This window comes from Candoia aspera, chromosome 10 (genome assembly GCF_035149785.1).
Source record: "Candoia aspera isolate rCanAsp1 chromosome 10, rCanAsp1.hap2, whole genome shotgun sequence".
In the NCBI taxonomy this organism is placed as follows: Eukaryota; Metazoa; Chordata; class Lepidosauria; order Squamata; family Boidae; genus Candoia; species Candoia aspera.
In genome coordinates this window covers 6,397,383-6,425,095 of record NC_086162.1, presented here as the reverse complement: position 1 = coordinate 6,425,095, position 27,713 = coordinate 6,397,383, and the positions used below count along the sequence as shown (strand labels likewise).

General features: G+C 39.3%; 1 protein-coding gene across 2 annotated transcripts in view; it reads left to right on the top strand.

The window, feature by feature from the left end:
• Positions 1–27,713, top strand: part of CSMD2 (CUB and Sushi multiple domains 2) — a 643,348-nt gene that overhangs the window by 336,370 nt on the left and 279,265 nt on the right. The window contains exons 6-9 of one of the 2 annotated variants that reach the window (XM_063311620.1): positions 7,580–7,692; positions 9,695–9,772; positions 19,826–19,913; positions 26,527–26,651. In XM_063311620.1, coding sequence (XP_063167690.1) covers positions 7,580–7,692; positions 9,695–9,772; positions 19,826–19,913; positions 26,527–26,651 — 404 coding nt within the window. Of the gene's footprint in view, positions 1–7,579; positions 7,693–9,694; positions 9,773–19,825; positions 19,914–26,526; positions 26,652–27,713 lie in introns of those variants that run through there. The other variant, XM_063311621.1, reaches the window with a different exon arrangement.

The window sequence follows — 27,713 nt, the reverse complement described above, 5'->3', positions numbered from 1 at the left end:
TGGCTGTATTCACACAACACACTTTAACTTAGTATTGAATTAACCCATGCTTCTGAGTAATTTATTTATTTGATTTGATTTGATTTGATTTGATTTGATTTGATTTGATTTGTCCCCACCCACCTCCTCCCATCGGATAATGCATTCAGTTAACCAAACAACCTTGGTCCAGGCAACAAACTAATGTGTAAATACAAATCTCTAGCCATGTTCTGAGTGTATTGTGTGAATTAGTTTGAAACTGACCTGGTTAAGCATGTTGTACGTGAACATAGCCTCTGTGTTCGACATTTGAGAGCCCCCCAGCATGCATCAATGGAGCTCTAGTATCATCAGCTCCTGTTTAGAAACAAGATAGGTTTATTTGGAGAAGTGTTCCTGCTTCTTTCTCCTGTGGCTTTTAATCTTGAAGAACAACTTGACCTAATTACTTGTTTCCATTGCAGAGGTCCGGCCCTGGCGGGAATTCTCTCATCCTGCTGGTAAAATAAGATCAGGGTGGGGGAAGAGAAGATTCTTCCCTATGCTTTATTAAAGAGAACTGCCTAAAATAACATGTTTTTAAATTAAGGGCCAACTCTTCATCCCTTGAGATAATTGGATTGGAAGTTCAGGAGAAAAGTTTAAGCGGAGAGAAGAAGTGAGTATGGTTAAAAGAAAAGAATGGTGAAGCATTTGTTAAATATTCCTGAAAGGATGGGAGAAGAGTGTTATGCCCTGTCTATTCATGATGCAATTTTCATATTTAATGAGTTTTGCAGCATCTCAGTGGAATAACACTTGCAGGCTTCTTTCACTAAGATAATTCTTTTTCTCAGAAGCAACATGAAGTCTGTATAATATTAAGCCTGAGATATCTTTGCTTCTTTATTTTTAGGGTGTGACAGTTCAGTCAGAGCAATTTTCACTCCTTTCAGCTGCCTCTTGGTTTTGGTCCTCTTTCCCATGTATTATTTATTTATTCAAATTCATGCGCTCCTCTGTGCTTTCTCTGGAAAGCTAAGGAGGTTTGATTGACTATGCTTATACTTGTCTTTTGCCTGGGAGTTTGAGGTGTCAATAACAGCAACCTCACCAAGGAGATTGTGCTGAGGGAGAGTGACTGGCCTAAAGTCACCCATGAAGCCTTGGAGTTGAATGGGAAGCTGAATGCCAGCTTGGTTCAGGAGCTTACCCACCATACCACGCTGGAGTTAATTCTCCCCCTTCCCACTTACAGTAATCATGCGAAATGGATTCAACTGAGAAAGGACTTTGTCCAAAGCTGTCCATTGATTTGGAGTTGGTGGGAAATTGTTTGAAGAATGGATATGGCTGGATGGGAAGGACTGCAAACATGAATGGAAGCAGTAAAAGAGGAGGGGGGAAAGGTAGGTAGTTGAACAGATGAACTTCTCATGTGCGGAATCAAGATAATGAGACAAGAAAGGAACAAGATGACCAGAGGGGGCCATATTTGTAGTCACTGGATAGTCCTTTTTGCTGAACAGGTACCTAATATTTGATGTGAATCATGATTTTTTGTTTCTGACCAGCATACAGGATTGGTAACCGACAAGAAGTAAGCGGGGAAGCAGAATGTTGAAACAGGATTTTCACTCAGCTAATTCGGAAGCTAATAAAAGTTTATTGTGAATGTGAACAGCATCAAAAAGGAAATGGAACCTGGTGGTAGTGTTTATATATATATCCTGAGTTGTATTTTTTATACTTTAGTTCACACAGAAACAAAATCTCCATTAAAATGTCTCTCCATGTGTGTATATATATTTAGAAATATATATTTTCTGCACAATGCTTATTTTTAAATACATAGTCATCTTTGTATTTCTTTTTTTCTTTTTGTAAGCTGAGAACTGTGAACTGCATGATAAAATTAGGGAAGTGCAAAATCCAGTTCTTTGCCAATTTACACATCGATCTGGAAAGTATAGATCAGTTCAATTTGCACCAGATTTCCCACTGGTCAAATTTCTTCAACATCTTTAAGGGTGACTTTATGTCCTTCTTTTTATATATTTCCTGCTTCTCACGTCATTGACTTGTCAAGATGGAGTAATATGCATCTGATGATCACCCATTAACCACATTTATATGACAAAAATGGTAACAGCTAGAAATCAATAAAATATTAGACTATCTTTCAGAATGATGTGTGTTCATACATATAGCTCAGTTTTTACATGGCCTTTCTTACCAGCAAGGCCCCATGAAGAAGTTGTAGCTTCATTATGCCTAAACCTGTTTCTTTTGCTGCCAAAGAAAAGTGTACCCTAACTTCTCACCCTAACTTCAGGATCTGACTTTTTAGCGGAGCAAGATGTGGGTTGTGGGTCCTTATTCTGAATCAGCACATTTTTTTCCCTTGCCTGTTGAGTTTCTGGTTACTAAAGCCAGCTCCAGCTGATATGGGGAGCCAGAAGAATCATAGCGAAGCACACACTGTTCCCAGTATTCAGCTTCATTATTTTGTCCATTGTGTTACTGGGCATGGTTTACAACTTTGAAGGGAACTGGTGATCCCCTGATGCATTCAGAACTTTTTAGATTACATTAAAAAAAAAAAAGCTCTACTGATTAGACCCACACATTAAATTGCTGTTTCCATTCCAAGTCTCCTTATGTGTAATTAAGTAACTTCTTATCAGTTGGGCATGTAGCAATTGTTTGAGTCCTGTGGAAAGCAGATTTGTAGTGGAAAAATTAATAGTTATCTGACAATAGACTTTGGTTTGGTTTGGTTTGGTTTTGTTACACCAGTGTTCTCTGTGGCTATATCTGAGTGGTGTCTGCCACTGCCTGATTTTTCCTTCATATCTCTGTCCTTAGGTTGAATATGCAGAATCTGAATCTTTTGACCTGCAGTCAGCAAACTATTTATCTTGACATTGTTCAGAAAGAGCCTGGTAGCACCTTTTCAGATTATCATACTTTATTTAAAGGCATAAGCTTTTGTGAACTGATGTTTACTTCATCAGATATATGGAGTGGCTAAACTGATATAGGGTTAAAGTTGGGATAAGTGTGTGTGGTGGTGGTGGTGGGGATTTTTGGCTACCACAGACTAACATGACTCTTCTCCTCTACTGACATCGTATAATTTCTGTATTTACACACCTGAGTGTAGAATTTGTTTTTGGACTGCCTAAGTGTGCATCAAAAATCTCAGTAAATTTATGAGCTGTATCTGTTTTCTGCTAGCATCTCACAGAGTTTAATCAAAGTTGATAAAAATCAGATCAATGCAATCAAAGTTAAGGTAGCAGCTCTTGGATTTAGGATGAAAGCAGCACCTTGGACAGCTCAAATAAAGCCAGACGAAATTCTCCTGTGCTAGCATGACTGTTTTCGCACCAGGAAGCAAACGCCAAGCTCATATCATATTAACATTGTTTCAACTGCCCTAGTTAAGGCCATTAATTTTGCTGTCATATATCCCAGTTTTCATGGGCTGGCAAAACAAGGACAGCTGGCTAAGCTCTGAAACTTTGGAAATATAGTTTATTTTAATCTATATGAAACAACCATCAGACAAACCAAGAGCAGCAAAAAGACCCTAGAGAAAAGGGGCTGAAGACTATACATGTGCAGAGTGCATGTTGTAGTATTTAATGTTTCATTCTTGTCCATTCATTAGCCCTTTTCATGCATTATATTTCATGCCCAGAGTCCCTCCTTGGGAGGGAGATGGGTGGTGATAAAGTTTGATTGATAAATAAATAAATAATGAATGAATGGCAAAATAAGGATGCATGTGACAGTAGAAAGTGAGCAAGCAAGCCAGCATGATATGGAGGTTCAGGCTTTGGACAACGACTGTAGAGGCCCACGTCTGAACTGATCCTCTCTGTAGAAGTTGACTGGGTAAATTTGTTTTATCTATGAACATGTACGTGTGTGTGTGTGTTGTTTTTATGTTATATATATGTAATACTGCTATTATTAGATATTTTGATTGTATCTGGTCTTAGGACTGTAATAAACTTGATGATGATTCGTGTGTGTGTGTGTGTGTGTGTAGGTATTTTATATTGCTATTTCAAAGTTTATATTACCCAGATTGCTAATTTTAATCTCTTTTCTCCTTTGTTGCTTATGTGTAGCCTGAGCAAGCCCCTTAGCATATTTTAATATTGTCCTTCAGCCAAAATTCTTTGTCTGTATCTGCCTTTCTTAATTATCTTGATATTGTCAATTTGGCTTTGGATATTTTTTGAATACCTATTCCCTTGTGCTGGTTAATGACCGCAATAAAGTTATGTCACTTCATTTCACTTTGGGCCTATCCCTCTCTCTCTTTCAGCCCAACCTACCTCACAGGATTGTTGTGGGATAAAAGGAAGGTAGAACTCTATGTAACCACCTTGTGTTCCTGAACAATTCACAGGATATAAATCTGACAAAGATCATAATGATGATGATAAGAAAAATAATAATAATAGCAACAGAACAATGACATTCTATTCAAAAGGAGAATATTGGGCATTTCCTTCTATCATCATCTTTGCAAACACCCCCTTTTTATTCTATTCTTACAAAATAGAACTGTTCCTAGAAGGCAAATAGCATATAACTAATGTGACGCTGTCTTTAATAAAATGTCTGAAATGGACTTTGGTTAAAAGTAATTGGATTCTATAATAGCTCTTATCATATTAATGTTGTTTCAACTGCTCTAGTTAAGGCCATTAATTTTGCTCCCATATATCCCAGTTTTCAAGGGTGTCTATGAATATTAGGTAAACATTTGTTTCTGATAGAATCCATAATGATTTGTCCCAGACAGTTTCCTATTATTGTTAACTCCCCTGTCCAATTATTCCCTGAAATTTAATTTTTGAACAAAAATAGAATCACATATGTTAATGTAAGTGTTGAGTCTGGCTCTGACTCTGAACAAGGGGAAATTGAAACTTATGCTGAGCCAGAAGGGGAAAACAAAACCTATCTGGAAAGAATTCAGGAAATCGAAACCAGATGTCATGAGTACTGATGGCGAGCAGGAGGGGGCCTCTATCCAGGGTGGAAAACGCATGCGTAGTACTGAGGAATTAAGCAGCCATTCAAAGAGACACAAATCAGACCCGCCTTGACTTTTGGGGTTTATCTGTCTGGGTTTTTCCCACGCTTCTTCAGTTTGTTAGGATTCTGTTTTATGTAGCAGTAATAAACACTAGAGACCTACTCCTCGTCTCAGCGTGATTTCTGACTGTTAGGACACCAGGAGTGACTCAGCAGAGAGGGAAAATCCTGAGCAGCTGATTGGGCAGAAACCGGAGGTAGGTTTGAATCCTCCAATCAGTGCTTGTGAAAGGAGAGCTGAGAAGCAAGCCAAGCAAAAGGCAGCCCAATTGGCTATAGGGGAGAAATGGCATGGAAAGAATCAGATAAAAAGTCACCAGTGCAAGGAGCAAATTGCCAGAGACAACCGATCCAATGAGCTAACCATGTCTTCAAGAGAGTCTGCCAGAACTGGGAGCCTTGCCTGTAGCCGACATGGAACCAGTGCCAGTTCCTTCCACCACTACGGACTTACCTCCTTTGCACTCCAATCCAGCCGAGCCCTGCCTTGCCTCCGTAGTCAAGCCTTGCCTTGCCACTCCGGCTGAGCCTTGCCTTGCCTCTGTAGCTGAGTCTTGCCTCGCCTCCTTGCTTCATCCTTCAGCCGAGCCTCATGCTTCATTCTTGCCATGCGCCCTAGCCACACCCAGTCATGCTGCTTCGTTGCAAGGATTAGCCAAGTTCTACCTTGCTGTGTTGCCACAAACAACCTCTACTCCTGATCTTGCAGCCTTGCCTCCTTCTCCCCCACTGCCTGGGTGGACTTGATTGAACTGTATTGCCTATTTAATAGACTCTTCTCTGATGTAAATAGTTAATTGTAAATAAAGAATTCCTTCTAAAACCTGCCTGGCCACCTCATAGTCCAAACAGGACAGTTAATAGGAGGGATTCTTATTTGATTGGATTCATAAATAGGGAATTAATGCTGTACAGTGCTTAGAAATTCCCACTGCCCTTTCAGAGCTCCCAAATTGATCCATGACAAACGTTTGGTTGAGTTTTTATGGCCTCTCTGGTGAGATTTTATTAGATTGTATTTTATTTGCACACTTGTTCAAGAAAGATGTGCCCTCTGTTCTCAGAATAACATCTTTAAACACAGTGCCGATCTTGAGCAGTTCATTCTCGCATTCATGTCTGGACCTTCTTCCCACGCTAAGCAGAGAAATGTCTATGTTGGTCTAGACGTATATCAAAATTTAATATAGTTCCTGGCAAAGTAGTAAGGATTCTTTACTGCAGAATCCATTCCTTGAAAGACTTAATCTGAAAGGTGACAGCATTGTGGTGATGCTCCTTCTGCATTTTTTCCCCCTAGACTTTGACTACCCTAGAATTTTAAAGTATTTTAAAATTGTAGATTATTGTATAGTTCTTTATTTGTGTAATTTTTTATTGTTATGAGGTACTCCATATTTATGCCCATCTAAAAAGAAATATATATGTATCCAATGTTATTTGCAGGAAAATTGTGGGGTGATTGTGATTAATTAGATTAAATTGTGTTAAATATGTTAGTAAGGAGGTGATAAAAACAAAGTTATGGAATTGTTTGCCCTCCAGTCTTCTGAGTATTTGGCTGTTTCTTACTCTTTTTGATAAATCTATGAAGTATGAAGTATAAATAATGGAGCACCATTAATATATTTCTGGGATTCCTTTTAATGTTAAGGTATCTAATGTTACTCTAATACAGAGCCAGTCTGCCATAGTGGTTAAGGCACCAGACTAGAAACTGGGAGACCATGAATTCTAGTACTGCCTTAGGCACAAGGCCAGCTGGGTGACCTTGGGCCAGTCACTCTCTCTCAGCCCTAGGAAGGAGGCAATGGCCAACCACTTCTGATAAACCTTGCCAAGAAAACTGTGGGGATTTGTCCAGGTAATTGCCAGCAGTCAACACTGACTCAAAGGCGCACGCGCACACACACACACATCTAATGTTGAGGTTTTGCTTACAAAAGCCCAGAGCTCAGATGAAGTGGATATACCATGGATTCCAGATAGTTTTGAAAAGAAGGGAGATCATTGTGGACATTCTAGGAAGTATTACACACCCTTTTTTCTCCCTTTGCTGTTGCCAACCATCATTTCTTCCCAGAATGTCCTTTGGTGGTGTGACTAGATATCAGGGGCAGCATTCTAATGAGTAAAATAATTGTCTCTGGCAACCGCAAAGTATAAAGAATTTAATTTCTTTGCCTCTGAAGTGGGGAGGCAGTTTCACTTGATGGAGCACTAATCTGGTCATAGAAATGAGATCTGCATAAAAATCACCACTGGGTTCATTTTAACTTTTTCTTTTTTTACTGTAAGTATATATGTGTGTTATTTCTTTGTGGGTAAATAAAAGATTTCTTTGTGGGTAAATAAGGGCTGCATAAACTAGTTTGATCTGGAGGGCATTTGAAATGTGTGGTTACAGTCGGGGTTCCTTATGCATCTTCAGAGAAGAGACTTTTCTTTTTTTAATGTCTTGGCTCTTTTTGTTAGCTTCTTTTTTTTTCCCTTGCAGGTTTACAGGAACAAATCTGCCTGCTCCTGTGATCAGCAGCAAAAACTGGCTTCGTCTTCACTTTATGTCAGATGGCAACCACAAACAAAAGGGCTTCAATGCACAATACCAAGGTAGTTTTCAGGATTCTGTCTCACCTCTAATGCTGCCCCTTTCAAAATCTGTTTCAACTAGAATAATTCCTAAAATGGATTGCAGAAGTTCATTTCAATTATCTGTTTTCTTTTATTTATTTATTTTTCCTTCTCTGTGTTTCTGGTGTGCATTGACTAAAGTATTGGGAAAAATTGTGCCTGTGTAACCATGGGGAATTAATGCACCAGCAGCTGTGTTCTCACTCAGTGGGTGTGGTTGGTGACTTAATAATATTAAAAAACTGCATGCATTTTCCCCTCATATAACTGAAAGGTGGGATGTAAATAATAATAATTTGTACACGTTCTTCCTAATACCCACATTATGTATGTAATTCTTAGGCCAAGAACTACATTTCAAAACTTGGAGAAGTGTGTCGTTAAAAAAAGCAATCATATTCCAATCCATATTTTAGTTTGCAAATAACAACAATATATACTTAAATCAAAGTTAGTTTTTATTCATGTACACTTTTTTATATCCTTGCCCATTCCATGGAAGGCAGTTCCTGTTTTGCCCCTTATAAGGATGCATGTGGCTATTGCCCAGAATTACATTTTGCACATCCCTGATGTTATTTTGTCCTGTTGAGTACAAACCTTTATATGGATTAATTCAGTCAATGTTCTCACCTCCCTCTTCTCACAGTACTAAAGACAATTCGGTTAGTAACTTTATGAATCGTATTTCACATTTAATATGTTGAACCGTTGAGTCATAATTTTTCAGTTGAGCATTGCCTTATAGGTAGGATGTTGCTGAGTTAAAAAAAGGAGAGGAAAATCAGTCATGATTACTGCTGTGCTATTAAAAATACACCTGCTCGAATCATGACTTTTTAAAAAAAATGAAAAAAAAATAATGCGAAGTAAAGATTAATTCTGCAATTTCCTCTCTGATTAAGGCAAATGTCAGAGGCTTGTAACCCAGTGATCTTGGTAAACAGCCTTTTTCTTTTTTCCTACAGACATAATACTCTAAGTGTTAGCTCTAAAATATACATTTCCAAGGGGTGGAAGTACCAGAGGATGTAAGGGATTAAGAACAAATGCCTTATTGTTATTTTTCAAAGACATCTGATTATTTCAAAGGCATTATTTATGCTTAAGAAAGACAGATGATAGATAAAAACAGGTGTTTGAAAAAGCAGCAGCAACAGAGGTTGATGTTGTAAGTATGTGAGGGTTCTTTATTCTCTATTCTTCCACTTTCTCCTGAAATCACCTGTCCAAACTATACATTAGGCTGGGGTTGGTGGCTTTTTCAGCCGTTAGGCTCCATTTTGTGATCCTGTGGGATGATTTGGATGCCTTTCCCCAAAATCACCTCTGCTTCCACAAGACTGCTAAATTTCATAATATTTGACTGAGTTCACTCAAAGATCCCACTGCAGCTCAAATGGGCATGTCAAAATCTCATGAAAGCTCATATGAGTTTCAGTAGCTTCTTGTGTGTGATTGCTCAAATCACAGCAATTTCAAGATTTTGGCAATTATTAATTAATTTATGGAGAATAGCACCTGTTTGGGGAAATGGCAGGCACCACGGCGTCAGTGGTAAAAGAAAATGACTGAAACTATATCTTCCCTTGGTATGTATGTTGGCGCACTGTGTGAGAGAGAGAGAGGGAAAGAGAAAGTAAAATAATTGGTTGTGCTTCAATTTTTAATATTTAAATACGTTATATATTCTGGAATGGTGTATCAATGATCGTGTTTCACACTGCACCTTTTTGTGTTTAATGGGGAACTTCCATGGTTGATTTATTTACATGTGATTTGCTGGCATTGTTTGGAGAGATGGGAAACTGGTCAATGAATTACAAAGAGGAACAAGAGGATTCTCCCAGTGCTTTTTTTTTTTTTTTTTTGGAAATTTAATTTGGCTTTCCAGATAGCCTCAGGTTTGGTCAGGTGAAATGTCTGCTTTCCTAGTGGCCTCCCTTTTGCTGATCCCTCTTCTCTTGCGTTCCCTTTCCAGTCAAAAAGCAAACGGAGATTAAGTCCCGGGGAGTGAAATTGATGCCAAGTAAAGACATGAACCAGAAGACATCTGTGTGTAAGTTTCAACCACCATTGCATGTTGACTGAGACCTAGCACCTTGAACATCCCATATGACTTTCCAGCAGTCTCCAGAACGATGCCACTCTTTTTCGAATGGTAATGCTTGTTCTCCCTTCCTACCTGCATTATTGCCTCACCTCCTCCTTTTAGTGCTCTATTTGCAAAACACATACTAACTCTGCAAAGGATGTGTGTGCCCAGTGGAATGGACCATGTGCGGTGCATATTGTGAGGAGTCCTTTTCAGGACTGCAGGGATCTTGATTCCTCAACTATATGTCATGTACTCTATTAAGTAATTCAAATGGAAACAGATACATACTTGGCAAACACAGATGTAAGAAGGGTTGGGTCAACTGGGCAAAGACAAATGACAAAGGAGAGCAGCACACTGAAATATGGCTGGTTCTCTTTTCCTTTCCTGCTATTAAATTTCATTGTGCCTATCTACTGCACATTTTCTTAACAAAGAAGTCATAGCTTAAATAACAAGACATTCTGGGAGATGCATGTGTATACACAAACACACACAGTCAGACACTTGCCTCTAGGGTTGCTTGCCTTATTTGGTAATTCTGCATTTGAGAACAACACTAAGGCATTTGATAGGCAGACAGAGAGAGGCAGACTGGACTGTTTGTTTCCACTGGGTTCTTCCATTGCTTTCAGACATTCCAGGAATGATGTGTGTGTGTTTGTGTGTGTGTGTAAAGTTGCGTTGTTTTGTGTCAGAGATCTGTTCCCTCTTAGGGACCAGATTTCAAAGTGGGTCAGTCATCAGAGGAGGAATCCCACCATAGAACTGGGCAAGTAGCAATGGTACAAGAATTGAGCTGAACTTTGTACTCCCTTTGAGGATAGAAAGAGTGAAAGAGAAAGGTAGAGGCAGTGTGTGGCATTTAGGAAGGACCTGGAAGATCTGTAGGCCAAATTCTGACGTAGCATCAGAGTTACACTTTCCTCCTCAGCTCTTCAATGCTTCAGCCTGATTTCTACATAGCTACACAGAAAGGCTCTTCAAGACACAGGCTCTATCCTGTACACACCCCAGAGTAGCCTTATTTCCTAAGTAACTTTTTGGGGCACCTTTCCCACAAACACTGTACTACTGTGTCTTTACATTAGGTGTAGAAAACACTGACATCTTCCAAGAACAGGAGGAAGGCTCAGTCCTGTTCAACAGGCTCACGGAATGTGGAATTTCTGGTTCTTCATTCCATCTGGTTCTCCATGTCAGAGATGAAGAGATGGTAAAAGGAAGTGTGTCTTTACTGCTCTTTCACACGATCACCTCTGCTCCATTGCTCAGCTCTAGTGTTTGACCTGCTGTACAAATTAGCATAGATGGCCTGATAACAGAAGAGGTGTACGGTGATGAGTTTTCAGCTTTAGTATTTTCCCTATAGAGCCAATTAAAGAGCATATGGGCTGTTCTTAGTGTGAAGAGATTTTAAAAGATCTTCACAAGATGATAGGATATTTCACAGCTCAGATTGTTCCATCTAGGCTGGTTTCATTCATTCAAAAACCTAATGTGGACTACCCAGTCCATTACAAAGTGGTTTATTAACTATTCCAAACAGAAGGCTATGTGGGAAACAGAGCCCTTGCAAGGCTGAGAAATGGAGAGGAGAGTTTGATATGCATTTAACCACATTTAGGACTTGTTGTGGCAGAATAAGCTGGCATGTCCCTTACTTCAACTCAGGTTCCTCTCTAGCAGTATTGCGGAAAGGGACAGGTTGCTGTTTGGCATCGTCTGTGTCTTGAATTCCCATGCCTCATAAAAGAGACTTAAATACATGATAAACTGAATGCATTAATGGGCCATTTTGCAATGAAGCAGCCCTCCAAACTATGAGCTTCATATGTTCAGTATTCATAATGGTGCCATGATGCTTCTCTTCATACTAGAATTTCCAAAGTATCAAGCGAGTATTTCTAAGATAATGTAAGAACTGAGAAAGACAATATCATGTAGTTGTTCATAATCCTCCCAGTCAGCTGTGCTGTGTCTGTCTGTGTGTGTGTGTGTGTGTGTGTGTGATTTTGGTGTTGTTGTACTAGCTACCAAAATGCCAAATACTCCCTTCCCAGAGAAATGTAGATATAGAGGTAGATACTTCTCCTTCAAGATGCTTTTTCATTGACAGATGACATTTCTGAGATTCTCCCTTTCACAAGGTTCCTATAGCAAATTGTGGATTCATTGTTTTTTGGGGGGGCAAATTCACTCATGTGCAGCCTCTTTGCCATAGCTCCTGTTGAACGTTGTTATGTTGTAGTGAATTTAAGCCCTTAATTTTGCAGTGAATATCTAAAGCATGTAGCATACAGAGATGAACAAATCAGTTGATCTCAGTTTTGGTCAGATTATATTTTTTCCCAGTGATTGACTTACCCCTTGCCTTCCATTCCTGCATCAGTTTGTTTTTTTCTATTCTGGGGCAGGGTGGGGAGGGAGACCCAAAATGAAAAACAATGGCACAAAATATTGTAGATATTTCTGTGCTACAATTCTGATAGATGAGATAGACAGACAGACAGACGGACGATGTGTGTGGTGGGGTGTTGTGCTTCTTCTAGCATGCATACCTTTTACAAGTGACGATCCATAAAATGAAGTGCATTCTAATTCATACGTAGCTTCAAAAAAATTCAGCAAGTTTGCACACAGATTCAGACCAAATGAATCTCCATTCCATCCCTAATGACATGTTCCTCTGCCCTTATTGTGTTCAACATAGTCATGTTTCTGTTGCATCTTGATGTGGCTGATCTGTTGAATCCAGATGTTGAATCAGCAGAGGATCTTCTCCAACCGGCATCTTTCATAATGCAGCAGCAAAGGTTGTTCTTGATAAGGGAGTGTGTTTTAATTAGATATAAAAGATGTTTGATATGCATCAGTCTCTTTGGGCAGGACTTGCAAAAAAGCATGACATCCTTGCTTCATTATGTCACTGGGAGGTTGAGCAAACAAGTATGTGTTTGCTGGAAGTGTGGGGAACTCTGGTTTCTAGAAAGGATCCTTGAGAAGCAGTTACAAATAAAGGGTGTTGGATGACTTGAAACCAGCTCTTTCTCCTCTTACAGAAATGGTAGACACCTGATTCCCACCATTTCTGGGAGAGAAAGTAAGTGCTAAAATGTTGTGGGTTTTTTTGACCCAGCTGGCTACCTGCAATTTTTTTGAGGTCATATTTTATTATATTATTACCTCTACCAATATTTCCAGATCAGTATTGAAAATAAAACCAGCAACTTAAGTCTTGAAGCCTCACATGCTGATGGAAATCATACTTATGATTTGACCTATATTACAGATGAGTAATGATTGTACTATTTTTGCTTGTGTTAACTCCATAGAGAAGGGTTTTGTCTGTCTGTTTCTGTTATTGAACTTCTGAAAGTTAATAACATAAGCTTAGTAAAAGATACAGTGTTTGGTTGACAGAAACTTTGCATGCATTTATAACTGGACAAAAATTGATGTTCAGTTATGATTTGTTTTCCTAGATACTTCTTTTGAAATGCAACTTTAAAAGATTATTTGAAAAAAACTCAAGGACTGAAGAATTTTAATCAATTCTTTTAGAACTTGCTTGCCATCTGGGGATATTTTAAAACTAGTTGAAATGCTTTGCCGGCATATTTAGATTAGGATAAATTTGCTTGAGATGACATCTCAGCCCTATCCCAAACGTGAGTTGTTTCTGAATCACTGCAGACAGTTTCTAGAGCAGATTGGTTTAAGTTACAACATTCTTGCATACCGGCTTATGACAGTGAAGAAAACAAAACAAAACAAATGCTTAGAAAGCTTATTGCTATTTTCTTAGTAGTTGAAAAATTTAGATTAATAGAAGCTGAGAAGTGAAGACTGAATAGATCGCCAGCCAGGCTTTGCTTTTTGCATTTTAGAAAATGTCATACCTTGCCTTTTGCCACCTAGCAAATCATTATTTTTTTTTTCCCAAGCCAATGGAATGTTGAACAGAAATTACATAAAATGGGTCAGGACTCTGGGCATTCATCTGTCCATCAAGATAATAATTCTCTGAAAAGTAATCAGACCAAATTTGGTGCAGAGAATGGAGCCAGCAAAAGAAAGATTACATTTCAGAGTGGTCTGGATCAAACCGGGTGCAGCGGGAGGAAAATCCTGAAAACTTTCGCCAACATATTTTTATGGGGTAGCAGCTCAGAAAGTTGGCAACTGCTTCATTGTAAGCCTCCTCCCTCCCCACCATGAGATCCAGACTGGAGCATTGCAGCCCACCACCCTGTGCTTCCCTGTGTGTGCATGCACACAGGCACCCACAGATAAAATATGTTATTAATTGCACAGAAAATTATACAGACGCCTCTTACGCCACTGCTGGAAAAGAATTTTGCTTCTCAGAAAGTGACATATCCTTCCTTTTAACCCCAGCAAGTCATTTTTTAACACTGCAGAATTAGTCAGTAATACAGCATTGTGGATGTGCAGCTGGTCAGTGTTTAAAATTCCATGACATTAGTCCTATTAGATATATCATCTTCCCCATGATATCATACGAAGTTTCATTTCCAGTAGAGCAAAAGATCAGGATACGTTCAACACAGCAAATCCAGATTCATGTGAATTCTCCTCCTTCTTCCTTCACAAGAAGAGAAAGGAAATGTAAAGCATCTGGTCACAGTATGCAATAAGCTACAATTTCATATGAACCTGGTTAACGCTGGTTAACATATTGAATTTCTGTACCAGTAGTTGCCTGAAAACCTGAGTCTGTGTTGTAATAATGCTAATGGAGCATCAGTCTAAAGCTTGCAAATGTCCATTGGAAGCAGCGTTTTTAGGTAAGAAGTAGCAGATAGACTGTTGTGGTGCCTGTAAGAACATCCAAGGATGACAAATGTTGCCTAACAAAATTCTATGTTGAGTGAGATCCTTTTCTGTAAAGCAGTGTTTCTCAGCCTTGGCAACTTGAAGGTGTGTAGACTTCAACTCCCAGAATTCCCCAGCCAACATGGCTGGCCAGGGAATTCTGGGAGTTGAAGTCCACACATCTTCAAATTGTCAAGGTTGAGAAACACTGCTGTAAAGTAATGGCATTTTTTTTCTTGGAGCTACTGAATCGCCTTGGTTGTGCTGTCTGCTTTCACTAGATGGGCTTTGTACAAGTCTTGGATAGTGGATGAATCAATTCATCCCCCCCCTTTTTTTTCTTTTTTATTAAAAAGGGTAGTCCCATATAGTGTCATGTATTCTGGGTAGATAATATCAAACTCAAAGGGGTCCCTTTCAGAAGTGACATGGGCATTGGGTCACAGTTAAAATTGTATTCCAAATCCCTCCTTCCATTCTGTGGGATTTCTCATCCTCTGTATGTATGCATGGCTTTATTTAGGGTGCTGGGAATAATTTCCAAGTTCTTTCAGAGAGGGGAGCCTTGCTTGAAGTATAGGAAATGGCAGGATTTTATTGTTGGTTTTTGTTTTGCTTTTAAAAAAAATATTTTAGTTTGGAAAGTAAAATACTTTGGAATGGTTATAAGTTTTCTATATTCTCCCACATATTTCATAGCGTGAGAATGCCTATTGTGGTGATGCTACACTTAGCCTGATTCTGCTTCTCTCGGTGGTATTGTGTTTCTATTTGGTTCTGCATCCTGTCTCGATCGTATTAATTCTACAAGTCCTGCAATTCTTTTTTTTTTTAAATGGTGGATACAAAGCTTTGTTACCCTTCATCAAGGAAACTGTGTTGTTTCTGGGCAGAAGTCTTCGGTTTGTTAGTAACTTGTCCCTTTGACTTTTCAATGTGTTTTGCTGTATCTCTGCCAGACATTTAAAATGCAAAAATGTCTGTAATAATAATGGGTCAAAGGCAATCTGTTTAAAATGAGATTTATTTTCTTTTACATGAAAATGCTGAAATCTCCAAACAATAAGGAACTTATGTATCTTTTAGTTGAGTTTAAAAAAAAATCTGAACTAGTCTCCATAAAAAAAAAACACAGATCAATGAAAATTTCTTTATGAAGGCTATGTATGGTGGGAAGGTGGTTGGCAAAGGTTTGTGTGGTAATCTGAAATAAATCATTGCATCAGACAATGAAACCTTAATTAGTTGCACTTAAAAGCAAGTACAAATTTGTATTGCTTATTTAAGTTTTTCTAAGAGGAATAAATGAATAACTAAATAAAAGCCCTCTTGCTTCTATAGACCCCTCGCCTTGATAACCACATAAACTTATTGGGAGGGCCAACTTAACAGGCACGTTCTTTAATACACCTTCATTCATTTGGTACTCTGACATATTGAACAACTGTTTTCCCAGTCCTTTCTCTTTCATGAATGTTGGGGTCAACTATTTTCTTGTACCATTATGTCATTCATTATACCATTACATCTTTGTGAGGGTTGCCAGCAAGAATTTTCAAATTATATCTACCATGAAGAAGAGGGAGGGAATTAAACATAATAAAATCACAACGTATTTTCGGTGGGATTTGGGTTATTGAGGATCCACAGTCAGTTATATTATGGGCAAAGCCTGCCAATATCCACCTAGTAGGGGTTTCACCTTTGCAGACCATGCACCTTATATGCAGCAAGAAAATATGGCTTTAGAAACTACCTGGCTTAGTAGAATTTGGGCTGCTTGGTGACCCTTATTCTGTACATTCTCTCCACCAGCTGGAGACTGTTTTTCTTCTTTTTCTTCTTAATGACGAACTCTAGAAATTCTCCTTAATATGCTATTTCCCCAAACAAGATGTGTTATTATTGTTGCAACTGTATTTAACATGCTTAAAAAAAATACAAAGAATCAGAATAGGAAGGGACTGATAATTGTGATGACAGCAGCAAGTTTCAACAAAGAATATATCTCTTTGCTTCTCTGTTTATCCTCTGAAGTTGGCATTTGCACTGGGAGGAAATTTCCAAAATATGGAAGTTCAAGGGAGGTGGATAAATTTCATCCCATGTGCATAAACTAGCTTCAGAAATTGGAGGCTCCTTAATTCCACAGCAAGGGAGGAAAAGGTTAAATTTCATCTCCACATGCATTAACAACTTGACAATGATCGAAGTCTACATTTTTAAAGTCTTAATTATTTTTAAAAAGTGAAGATATATTAACTTGTTCTTCCTTTGCAAGAAGCTTCTTACTGCTAATGATTAAGATCCCATCTGTTTTCCTTCTTTAAGGCAAGTTTAGTGACAGCAACACTGAATCTGCAGTTGTCATGACAAGAGTTTTTGGATTCAAATCCTTGTTTTGAGCCTCAAGAGACCAAGATTGCTTGCTGCAACCTTACTGAGTGAAAAATAGGACCTACTTAAATGTGAAGGACTCATGAAGATGCATGAACACCTTGTTTCTATTCTATGCCCTCCCCAGCCCCCCTCCAATACCACTGCAGTTCATGCAAGCTAGATAGATACAGCATATCCAAATTACACTAACAGTGGAAGTGAAAAGTCTGTACATGTTTAGTTAAGTCATCCATGGACCCTGGAAGTGGGCAGCAAACTCAGTTGGAATTCGCCCTATAATTGGCCAGAATGGTTAAATGCCCCTGCCCCATAATGATCAGAGAAAAAGATTATAATCAAGGTGAACTGGAGTTCTCTAAGTCTTCTGTACTGCTTATACTGATCTGTTATTCTTAGATATGTTTTCATTCCCAGATTCAAGTGTATGTATGATTAGAATAAGCAAATGTCAATAATATTGAATTAGATAGCCTAGCATTTTAAACTGTTGATTAAATAAACATCAAAATGCACCTGAAAAATAGTCAATATCTATCCTACCTTGCTCCTCTACCTCATTTCTGGGTCCCCAGGTTCAGTTTGTCAATAATTTCATGTTCTGTACTGTTTGCTCCATATTTACATTCCCCATAATTTTGCAGTGCAGTTAATGAAAAGGAGTGTTCTTTAACATCCCTTGTTAACCAGAAGTTAACATGGGGGAATCTCCATTTGGGGGATGACTCCACTCCGACATAAGTGGTGGGGTGTCTGCATGCTATCTCCTGCAACAATCACCAGAAAATGTTTAGTGGGTTTAATTATCTGTGTGATTTCTTTAAGAGGGAAGGTGCTATGCTTACAGTAATTGTGGTTCATAAGGTGTTGTTTAGTTTGTTGCAGTAGTCTGCAATTTCAGTATGGGAATATTCTGTGAACACATAAGCAGAAACTTTTGAGCACCATCCTTTGGTCACTCATGGTTGAAATAATAGGTTTCCATCTCCATCTCAAGACAGAAATCAAAAGATGGGTTGGCAGGGGGGTGACCTAGAGGGTTAGTCCTCCAACTGGCTGTGAATGGAGAAGCAGCAAAAATATTGTGATAAAGCAGAAATATTGTGACATAATACCTCTTCATTATTTGAATATATATATAGTTTTGTCTCTAGCCATGTAGTTGGCAAGACATCTAATCTGTAAGGCGAAAAAGGCTTCACACAAATACGGGGATAAATACTGCAGTGTTGCTTGAATTACTACACACTTCTTTCCTAGACATTCATCCAGTATTATTATAGACTGTATATATCCCAGAAAGTGCAGTTCAACAAATGATGGTGTTCTTGATGCTTTTTTGCTAGCGAAAGAAAGCAGTAACTAAGTCCGTAGAATTTTGTGAGACTGACAGTAAGAGAAAAATCACAGAGGCCACTAGAGTTAGAAACCAGGCAGTGGCTCATAAGCTTTGTAGTCTCCGTTTTCCTGTAAGAGGTCCTGATTCCATCCTTTCAGGTATTATGATGTGTGACAGACTGTGATGGAGTCCTCTTCTAAAGAGATCCTGCCTGATGTTGACCCAAGTGCATCCATAAGCAAGTACATCACCTGCTTCCTTAAGGGGGATTCAGTTGCCCCCAAGTCATCTGTGAAATAGGGTTGTCTTTGGGAAAGATTCATTGTTCACCACTCAGTAATTGCTGCTGACACCTCTGGTCTTAAAGATGCAGATGTATTATTCATGTAGACCAGTCATAGTGGGAATAAGTCATGTCCATTGATGTCTCCTTGTTCTCTTTGCCTTTGGAGTCTGTGCGGTATACTTCCACATTTCCCTTTGCCAATCTGCCCACCTAGAAAATTACATCATGTATTTTTCAACCAGGCCATGGCAGAAAGGGCAGAGAAGAGCAGAACGAAATAAAATAAACACATTTTTATCATTTTGCTCATTGGACGTTTAAAACCTGAATATGCAATTGAAATCAACCCATTTCTGTTCAGACCTCATCTCATCCTAGTTGGATACATGCCATTTTAGCATAGTTCTGGCGTTCCTGATGTTTGATGGGCAGCGTGGAATACTCTTGGCACTGTTCAATCGTTCTTTTCCCTCTGCTAATGGAAAAGGTTACTCCTTTTCAGGTTCTGCACAATGAAACTAAATCACCAACTTTGAACCCAACTGGCTTCTGTCCTCTTCTCCTGTCATCTCCCTTCACACCTTGATTGTCATCTTCCACTGCTTGTTATTTAACGTATTGCCTTTCTTTAACATCAGCCCAGATGGTGGATAGTGGAATTTCCATAAAAGTCTGTATTCAGGTGCTATTTTTACAAGCTGGCTTCGGGAACAAGCCTTCAATTTGGGCAATGTTTTGTGAAATGGAAGAAAAAAATTAGGTGTCTGCTTCCGTGGCTTACAGTTGAGAGGTGGGGGTGAGTGAGCAGGCATTGAATTTTCATCAGGGGTCATAGTACTGTGTACTGAGCTGGGGTGTTTTGGCAGTTCATATAGTCCATAACTCAGCCTTCTGGAATCTGCACCTTCGAGATGTGTTGGACTACAACTCCCATACTCCCAAACCAGCTGTAATGTAATGCATCTGCAGTGCACCAGGTTAAGGGACACTCCTCAGCAGATGTTTTGAGGGGAGGGAATATGGGAAGAGATGACATTTACTCAGTGCATTCCAACTTGTAATTTTCCATTTTCTTTGCATCACCAACACTGCGATGATACACATTTTTTGTCTTCTATTCTACCTCTGTATATGCTGTTTTTTTGCTTTGTAGTAACACAGGTTGGTGCGTCCCAGGGACATAACATGTGTCCGGACCCTGGGATTCCAGATCGGGGCAAAAGAATAGGCCATGATTTCAGGTAAGCATCTCTTTCTTTCTTTTCCATTCCTCGAGTCCTGGTTTTGCTTGCCTCTTTCTCCTTATGTACCACAGACTTTATGCAAGTCACAGTAGTAGAGAACTGTATTTGCAAATATCTTTGGAAGAGAAATAAAATTATTAAGAACAAGTCAAATCAGCAAACATTTCTCCATACATTCAGCAGGAGTCAAACTCAAACTTGATGGCATCTCCATAACTGACCTACTCCAAGGATATTCAGGCAAGATCCTGGAACGCTCTCTCATTTTCAGGCCTGGAATTTGCTGCCACAAAGGCAGTGATAGCTTTTGGAAAGAGTCAGCCCAGCTTTCCCCAGTGTGGTATCCTGCTTACATGCTGAGCTACAGTCCTCATTTATTTCAGCCAACACAGGTGTGAAGGTTGGCAGTAAGTTTTAGAAGGGGGGTTGGACAAATCCATGGACTATCCATGGTGTTTGTCAGTGAGGACCACTTAAACTGAACCTGCATTATTAGAGACAGTTGATGATTCCATCAGATACCTGTTGTTGAAGGCGAGGGATGATTAATGAAGGCTACAGGCACAGTGCCCTGTTCCAAGCTTTTCACAGAAGCAGCTGGCTGTCCATTGTCAAAAACAGGATGCTGGCATCCTGAAGCTTTGATTTAATCAGCAGGGCTTTTATGTTCTTAAGAAATAAACAGCCTGCCTATGATGCACAGTTCTGATGTCATAATATCCTCTTGTGTCTCTATGTGTTCTCTCTGGATGATATTTTTTAAGAACAGTTGCCTGCACAAAAGTGAATTGGTACAGAGAAAATATGAATCAAGAAAGAAAGAAAGAAAGAAAGAAAAGAAAGAAAGAAAGACAGACAGACAGACAGACAGACAGACAGACAACTGTGTGAAAGATTCAGTAAAGGGTAGCTTTTAGGTAGATTTCTGAAATAATGATTCAAGTACCCAAAGATCAAATGCTTTTTCAAGTTAGGATGTGATTCCTCAGTAATTGCAACAGAGATTATTTTTATTTGCAATGTATTTCATGACAATTAAAACAGATGGCTCTTTTTACATTTTACCAAAGGGGATGGAAGGCTTTAACCATGCCATATCAGTTCTGTTTGTTAGAAAACAAAATTGGTTGATCTCAGCTGTATTTAACTTCCCAGGTTAAATGTTTAAGATAGCAACTCAAACCTGGGTTCACATTGGCAGGAATCCATAGTAAAGTTTGAGTCTAACATTCATGACCTGCTGCGACGGTATGAACATGTTTTGGTGTAACACCGTTAGGTCTACATCAGCTTTGAAATGATATGATCGGTGGGCTATTAGAGTCCATTCGTCTTGAAAGAACATCAGAAGATGAGAAGGCCAATTCCTTAAAGTAATGTAGGCCTTCCATCAGCTCTGTGGCATGTCCTATCCACTGCTAATCTACCATCTGATTCTGGGATGGGTTACCTGTGATTTTTGAGTGCTCTGGATTGTTGGGAATCATTTTTTTTTAATTATTATTAATTTGAGAGATTAAGGGGCAAAATGAGTCTGCAAGTCTTGAGTCATAAAATACTGATGTCATCCCTTTTTAAAAATCCAACCCCACAAATAGGGTTATTTTTCACCATTAAGGAAAGGGGTTTTTTAAGGGCAAAATGAATACCTCATGTCTTGCACCCATTTCTTTCCCTTAATTCTCCATGCCCTCAAATGGCCTGAAAGAATTGGCTCCACCAGACTGGTTGTTGTCATGACTTATCCTGCAGGACCTAAAAGGCCAGAAAAGTAAAAACCCAATCTTCAGCCACAACCAAGTTGCCCACTCCTGGCCTAATTACAAAAGGGTGAAATGGGAGATGGGTTATAGTTGTATTTCATTTCTTTTGCTTATGGCAATAATTTTCAAACTCTTGAGGAACCTTTCACATTGATTTATCTTCCAAATGGCCCCTGCAATTTGTAGAAGAGTTTTAAACATGTCCTAGCCAGGTTTCCTAACTTTTGCTTTTGCATTTCATATAGAGATCTACTAATTCTGAATAATTATGCACTCTTAAATGTGATTTTCATTACTGCATGAAAGAGAGTCCATTAGGCTTGTTATTCATCTGCTTGGCTTTGTGGAATATTGTTTATTGTTGCTGAATTTCTCACTGAGGAATTTCTGATGAAGTTTCCCCCCACTCCCCACCCCCAAAAACCCACAGGCTTTCCTAAAACAGTCCAGCCAGAAAACTCATCTAAGCACCACATGCTTTCCCAAGCAGGGTCCCACCTGACCAGGTTGATAGAAATTTAGCTGCATCCATTGCTTTCAGAACATTCAGCAGGCAAGTGAGAAAGGCGCTTGCTTTAGCGTGCTCTTCCTCAGCCCCAGGAGCTTCCTGCAAGCAAATTACCAAATTCCATAGACAGGATTGCCAAAAATCAGTGGCACAGCTTCTCAACAGTTTTGGGTGGGAGAAATATGAAAATTGTAATGGGTTCCCTACATAGATTTAATACATATTTGCTTTAAGTGAGAAAATAAAAGGCAACTTATTAGGCTGATGCCCCCTAATAGGCTTCTTTATGTATGTGTGATAGCCCTTCCTACCTTTCCAGGGTTCTCTTCAACACTGGGAAAAGTTGTACATTCTTTGGCCAGCAAAATTTTGTCTACTTCTGCTCAAAATAATCAGGATGTTTTTAAGAGAAAGAAGACACCACCAACTAGGGGCTAAGGCATTCTGCTGAATGAAGGTTGTTTGCAAATGTGTTATTCGCATGAAGCTCTTACACATCACAGGGATCATTTGAGGAACTTCTTTGTCTTGTTGATCCCTCAGTGAAGGGCTGAGAGTCGATTTGAATCCGCATCCCTTGCATAGTTGAATCCTTGATAATCCCATAGATGATTTTTAAGTTTTGTAGCTATGATAGTATTTTGTGTGTGTATATATATTGCCATTGAGCAAGAACCAATTTATTATCACACAGATTACACAAAACCCACGTCTTGGATTTGATGAAGTGGACTGAGATCCCTAAAAGTTTATGCATCGATAAATCTGTTGATCTTTAGCAGCCTGTCTCAACCTTTTGACCCTGGAGGAACCCTTAAAATATTTTTCAGGCCTCGGAGAATGCCTGCACATTCGGGCTCAAATAGAGGCCAGAAGATACCAAACTATTATATTCCTTTCATGGGTAGGCCTATATATAAGCATTAACCGTGTTCTAAAACTGAAAATAAAGAATGGAACTTACCTCTTTAATGTGAAGTTGCCTGAATTTGAAATAATTTTTTAAATAAATCGTGATCTCCCAGGGAACCCCTAGTGACCTCTCGCAGAACCCGAGGGTGCCACAGAACCCTGGCTGAGAAACCCTGATCTTTAGGGTGTCACAAGCCTCTGTGGTTAAAGCTTTATTTGTCACCTCATGGGACAAACATTCTAGGTTAGATGGTTCATATCCATGTTGATCAGTTGATGGCTGCCTTGCCAAATGTCTCCTTCGCTCCTGGAACCTGAACAACTGTAGATCCAGTGAGAGCATAAATACCACTCTCACACAGTGCCTTTTGATGGAATGTCGTTGTTTGTTCATTCAGTCGCTTCCGACTCTTCGTGACTTCATGGACCAGCCCACGCCAGAGCTTCCTGTCGGTCGTCAACACCCCCAGCTCCCCCAGGGACGAGTCCGTCACCTCCAGAATATCATTTGATGGAATAGTCATACATTAATGCTAAGGAACTGTCATGAGCACTGATGGCGAGCAGGAGGGGGCCCCTATCCAGGGGGGAAAACGCATGCGTAGTACTGAGGAATTAAGCAGCCGTTCAAAGAGACACAGATCAGACCCGCCTTGACTTTCGGGGTTTATCTGTCTGGGTTTTTCCCACGCTTCTTCAGTTTGTTAGGATTCTGTTTTATGTAGCAGTAATAAACACTAGAGACCTACTCCTCGTCTCAGCGTGATTTCTGACTGTTAGGACAGGAACCACAACCATCCTATATGTGTGGATCAGCCCTGGATGTGTTTCCCTCCAGCCATGCCAGCTGCCTCCACCATTGCTTTGTCACCTCTTGCCTTTTCTACCTAAGAAGCAGATCAGTCTCTTCATATTATGCATGTCTCAAAGCAGGGATGGGGGTGAGTCAGAGGGCAGATCAATATTTAATTTTACTTCTCTGTAGATTTTTTTTTTTTTTTTGGCTAGAAGTATATATCCATTTTTTTCCCACTCTCCATGAAAGGAGGGCTGGAACTGAAGAAATCATAGTGCCCAGTGTGGGATGGAATGGGGCAAGGAGGCAAAAAATACTACCTAGAAGAATTTGAAGAAAAACAGAGTCCAAAATCCTTTTGCTACGTGGAACATAGGCTGCTGTGGATGTGGAATTCAGGCCACTGGTCCACCTAGCCCAGTACTGCAACCGATGGTAGCTTTCAAAACATCAGTCAGGACTTTTTCCTACTTGCATCCCAGTGTAAAGCCCTATCTATCAGAAAGAGGTTTATGGTGAGCTGAACCATCAAGCCAGCATGCCCAAAGACGTTATGCTAATATTTGCTGCAGATTTAGCAGTGCCAATATGTAAGCTCAGTGTCCTAATCTAGAGCAAAGTACCACGCTGAGACAGTGAGTAGGTCTCTAGTGTTTATTGAACTACTCTAGTAGACAGAAAATCCTGCCAAACTGAAGAAGCGTGGGAAAACCCAGACAGATAAACCCAAAACTCAAGGTGGGTCTGCTCTGAGTTTCTTTGAAGGAAGGTTCAAAGCCTCTAAACTACGCATGCATTTCCCCTCCTGGATAGGGGCCCCCTCCTGCTCACCATCATGACACTCATGACATCATGACAGAAATGAGTCTTTGAAACCTTCAAAATTTACCTTTATAAAACCCCATAAATACTGCAGTGGCCTTTACAGTACATTATAAGAACATTATGGGACAACAGTAAACACACCTGTGAATATGATTAACCACAGAAGATGCTTAAAGGGATAATTATTTACATAATTGGATGAAGTCTGAATATCCAGTAAAATGCAGTGTATCAATACAGGATAAGTAACTTGTTTCTTCATAGTCCTGCACTCTAAATTTTACAGTGGGGGTTTAAACTGCATGTTTTGTAAGGAAATTGATCTCAATATGAGCACTGTCTAGAGCAGTGTTTTTCAAAGTTGGCAACTTTAAGATGTGTGAACATGCTGGCTGGGGAATTCTGGGAACTTCATCTTAAAGAACACACATCTAAAAGTTGCCAACTTTGAAAAACACTGCTCTAGAGCATCGCTTTGACATCTGCAGTGATACCCTATTTATTTTTAGATTTGTTGAAAAACCAAGAGCCTTTAGAGAGAAACCGTGTTTTTATTTCTATGTATCCCACAGTGGTTTGTGAGTTCCGTGTGGAGCCCTTGAGTCAGACCTGTTATATGTGCATTAGTTTTAGGTAGCAATGTTTCCAAGCCTCTTCCTTCGTCTGCCTATTCTGGAAGTACTGTGAGATCAACCCATTTGATGTGTTCTGAAATTCAGGGTTCAGTCAAGGCAGATTGGGAAAAGAATGCAGGGGATCTGTGAAATATTCTACATTGTTGATCAAATGTCTTTTGTTGCACATCTTGAACACTGTGATGTCATGAAGCTGTAAGGTGCTAAAAATGGCTAGATGGTTACAGGATTGATTGAATGTGTGTATATATGCATGCACATATGTATGTATTGAATTTCTGTTCCACTTTTCAATGGTGCTTAAGACAGCTAACAATAAAAGTAGTACATTATTTTAAAAAAAGTTAAAACTACCATCAGTAAAAATTCAATTCGCATTGAACTACCATAAATTTGATCTAGCAATCAACTCAACTTTCCCATTGATAATAAAATGATTTTACCTACCAATAGAAGGATAACAAAGGGACCCAGAGTAAACTCTACCCAGAGCCATTGAGAGTCAAGCAGCATACAAGCTTAATACATTATTATTATATACACAACAACATGAAATCACAGCTGCCAGTTCTTTAGCTGGTGTTGGCCTTCATTCGCATCAAGTTCTTCCCAAGAACTTCAGATGTCGTAATGTATCAGCGTAATATACGTGCGGATCCAAGCAGGGTGGCCTTTGGTAATTGACAGATGGAAATTTTGTCAACGTGCAGATTTTCTAAGTGCTGTCCAAGGTTTTTTAGGATGGCACCCAGTGTGCCAATAACCTTTGGGACCACTAGGGCCGGTTTGTGCCATAATCTTTCAACTTTGATTTTCAGATCTTGACACTTTGTGATCTTCTCCAATTCCTTGTCTTCTATTCTACTATCTACTATGCCACATCAATTATCCACTCTTTCTTCTTTTCAACGACAGTTAAATCTGGTGTGTTATGTGCCAAGACTTTATCAGTTTGTATTCAGAAACCCGACAATATTTTATATTATTATTATTATTATTATTATTATTATTATTATTATTATTATTATTATTTCATCATCTCTGCACAAGGAATTCCATAACCTAGGAGTTCCCAGTGACAGAAAACAACTAAGCAACAAAACAGAGCATCCAAAACCTTTGCATGAAACTGAAGTGCAGGTCAGTAACTGGCTTCCTTCCTGCATTCCAGGTTAGGCTCCAGTGTCCAATTCACCTGCAGTGAAGGCTATGATTTGCAAGGGTCCAAAAGCATCACCTGTAAGAAGCTGAGTGGTATGATAACTGCCTGGAGTGACCAGAGGCCAGTGTGTCGAGGTAAGATAAAGGCCACCAAGGATTCCATATGAGGAAGGTAATTGAGTTCAGTTTTCCACCTTTTGGAGTGGAGGATCATTATAAGAAAGGAAAGAGGGAGAAGTCATCTAATAGGGGCTCTTTATCTAGAGATCTTCCACTACTGAGTGGCTTGGTGAGTCGTTAACTGTGATACTTATAAAAGGGTCTGGAGTTGGTTTTAATAATTTATCCCTGTTTATTTTTCTAAAGACATGTTTCTTAAACTGCAAGGAGAGGCTTGTTTGAAGGGGCATGGGCAGTGAGTTGTTCCATATTTTGAACACTGGGACAAATATGAAGAAAGCTGGTTTTCTCCCTCCCTCCCTCCCTCCCTCCCTTCCGATTTTTTTGTTCTTTAACATTGGCTCAGGAGTTCAGGGTGACTTCAGAGCATTAAAGCCAATGTAGTTGAATTATAACGATGTAAGAAGATATTTTGCATAAATATCTGACTTCATAGATAAAATATATAGCAGGCTTTCATTTGAAATAAAAGAGTTGCCAGTTTCAGCTTTACTATGACATTATTAATCATACACACACACACACTTTTCTTCTTACAACTGTTTTCAAGGTTTATCCTTGTAACATCTTTATGATTTGTTTCCTTAAACAAACAAACAAAAATCAATGCAAAGAACGTGCTTTTTGACAAATTGTCTTGAGATTTGCAATCATAGTGTTATTTATCCAAGTGAATGCGGGGTTGGTTGGTTAGCCTGCGGGTATTCCTTCAGTTTAGGTTGAAAGTGCTGGGTTTGAGCCATAAGAAATAGCAGTATAGACTGGTTTACAAAGAGAGATTTTCTGAGTGTGTGTGCCGAAATTTCCCCTCATAAATGTATGGGATCTGCATGCAGCTCTGGGCCCTGATTGTGAGGCTGTCAAGGAAGCAGAGCAGGACTCAAACCAGCCTTCCCCAAATCTCCAAAACTTCCTCCATATTATTGTATGGTCTACATACTGTATATAGGTACATATGCAACCCCACACCCATTTTTCTCAGCTCTACCATCAAATGCATCAGTAGTAAAGTTCAGT